General features: G+C 39.4%; 1 protein-coding gene across 1 annotated transcript in view; it reads left to right on the top strand.

Annotated features, from left to right (window-relative positions):
• The window catches only part of YES1 (YES proto-oncogene 1, Src family tyrosine kinase), a 16,523-nt gene that overhangs the window by 11,740 nt on the left and 2,795 nt on the right, over nucleotides 1-1,988 (top strand). Inside the window, exon 8 of the mRNA XM_009285650.2 lies at nucleotides 1,553-1,629. Within this exon, the coding sequence (XP_009283925.1) occupies nucleotides 1,553-1,629 (77 nt within the window). The remainder of the gene's footprint in view (nucleotides 1-1,552; nucleotides 1,630-1,988) is intronic.

The raw sequence follows: 1,988 nt of genomic DNA, 5'->3' as shown, positions 1-1,988 counted from the left end.
CCTGTTTGGATGGGGTTTTTATGCTTTGTGTAAGTTTGAAAAGGTAGAAAGGTATAGAAAGTGTAAAAAGTTCCTTCTGTGGTGGTGGTGTTCCTAAATAACACTGGACAGTCTTTCTGTCAGATCTTAAAGCTGCCATGCAAAATCAGTTTTTATTGTTCACAAATCAGGTTTTGGCAAGGCAATCGGGAAAAAAAAACGCTTTATAGCATTCCGCCTAAGAAAAAGCAAAGATTAAAACCGCAACTGGGATGTTACCTTGCAAAAGCAGAAGAATTGGAAAAGTAGTTGCACGTTTGTCTAAGTTATGGATTCAAGACGCCATTGGAAGCCTGTGTTGTCATTTGAAAAATTTCTCGCATTTTACCAAAAAACAGAAACCCTTTTTGGTGGTTCATACTTGAAAGTTAGTAGAACAATTTTTTTCCCTTCTCTTTTTCTTTCTCTTTTTACAAGGAGAAGAGGTGGATAAGAACTGCATAGTACCCAAAATTTTTTGCAATGTGGACAGGCTACTAGAGGTCAGCATGAAATCTTTGCTCCTCTTCAGTCCTTTGAGCTCATGAACCAAGATAGGAAAAAGTCTGTGCAAACACACACAGCAAACATCAGCAGCAGTCTGAATCTGGCCTGCCACACTTTTACTTTCAAAGCAAAAATACAGCAAGTGACTAAAACCACATCGGAGGTATTTAATTCATGGCTACAGCCATGAATCCACCGCAAGATCTGCAGTTCAGTGGTTTTTTCCACACCATCGCCACACTTGTAATTTTGTCGTTGTGATTTTGACTGTGGTGAGACTGATTAGTTACCAGTCTTCACCAGATTCTTAAGAAAGAGATCATGTTCCTATACCCTTATGGCATAGTAACACCTGTAGGGAAAGCTGTTGTATCAGAGACAAAGTTTTTACCACGCGTGTAAAGATTACTGTCTTAAAAGGAGTGCGGGTCCTTGGAACTGATTTCAAATACTACTCATGTTGTAATGTTCTGGACACGATTGCATTGTATAAACGGGAGAAGATAATATATCGTAAAGAATGGAAAATACTTTTGTTTTCTCCTGTAAGGAAGAAAAAGCAACAAAATAAAAGCAACAATTTCAGAATCATTTCTGTAGTTGGAGCTGGCAGAAAAATTTAAGTAATGGATAGGAGGTTTTTTGTTCTTTAATTGTAAATCTCACTGTGGAAAAAAGTTCAACTAGGAAGAGTGTTGATACCAGGAATATTGGGAAAAATCCTTATGTATTGCCATATAATCATCAAGCGGCAGTCTTTTATTAGTGTTCAGCTATCTGAATTATTGAAATGGATTCCAAAATACTTGGATAAAACTTGCACTAACTAGTTATCAGGGCAGAGTCAACTACAGGCATAGTCATTGAGTCATGTATTCTGTTAAATGACGGGTTTTCAAACACAGATTTTGGAAGATGAATGTGTAATTCATAATGTCTAGGAAAAAAAAAAAGTCATTCATGTTTTCAGGTCAAATTAATGTTTTGAGTTTTTCCTTTCCCCCCCCAAATGTGTCATCTTTTACAGGCAGCTTGCTAGACTTCCTTAAAGAAGGAGAAGGGAAATATTTAAAACTCCCACAGCTGGTCGACATGGCTGCTCAGGTACATTGGATGAACCAAGAAAATTGTATTTTGTGCTTAGAGAAGAGATTTAAAACTATATGAGGTATCAACTAAATGTAAATATTGAACATTAGGGAAGCGATCGTCCCCCTGTACTTGGCACTGGTGAGGCTGCACCTCGAATACCATGTTCAGTTTTGGGCCCCTCACCTCAAGAAGGATGTTGAGGTGCTGGAGTGTGTCCAGAGAAGGGCAACGAGGCTGGTGAGGTCTGGAGAGAACAAGTCTTCTGAGGAGCGGCTGAGGGAACTGGGGTTGTTTAGCCTGGAGAAAAGGAGGCTGAGGGGAGACCTCATCGCTCTCTACAACTACCTGAAAGGAGGTTGTAGCGAGGTGGG

This window comes from Aptenodytes forsteri, unplaced genomic scaffold (genome assembly GCF_000699145.1).
Source record: "Aptenodytes forsteri isolate BGI_AS27 unplaced genomic scaffold, ASM69914v1 Scaffold23, whole genome shotgun sequence".
Lineage (NCBI taxonomy): Eukaryota > Metazoa > Chordata > Aves > Sphenisciformes > Spheniscidae > Aptenodytes > Aptenodytes forsteri.
This window is presented reverse-complemented; position numbering and strand designations above follow the sequence as displayed.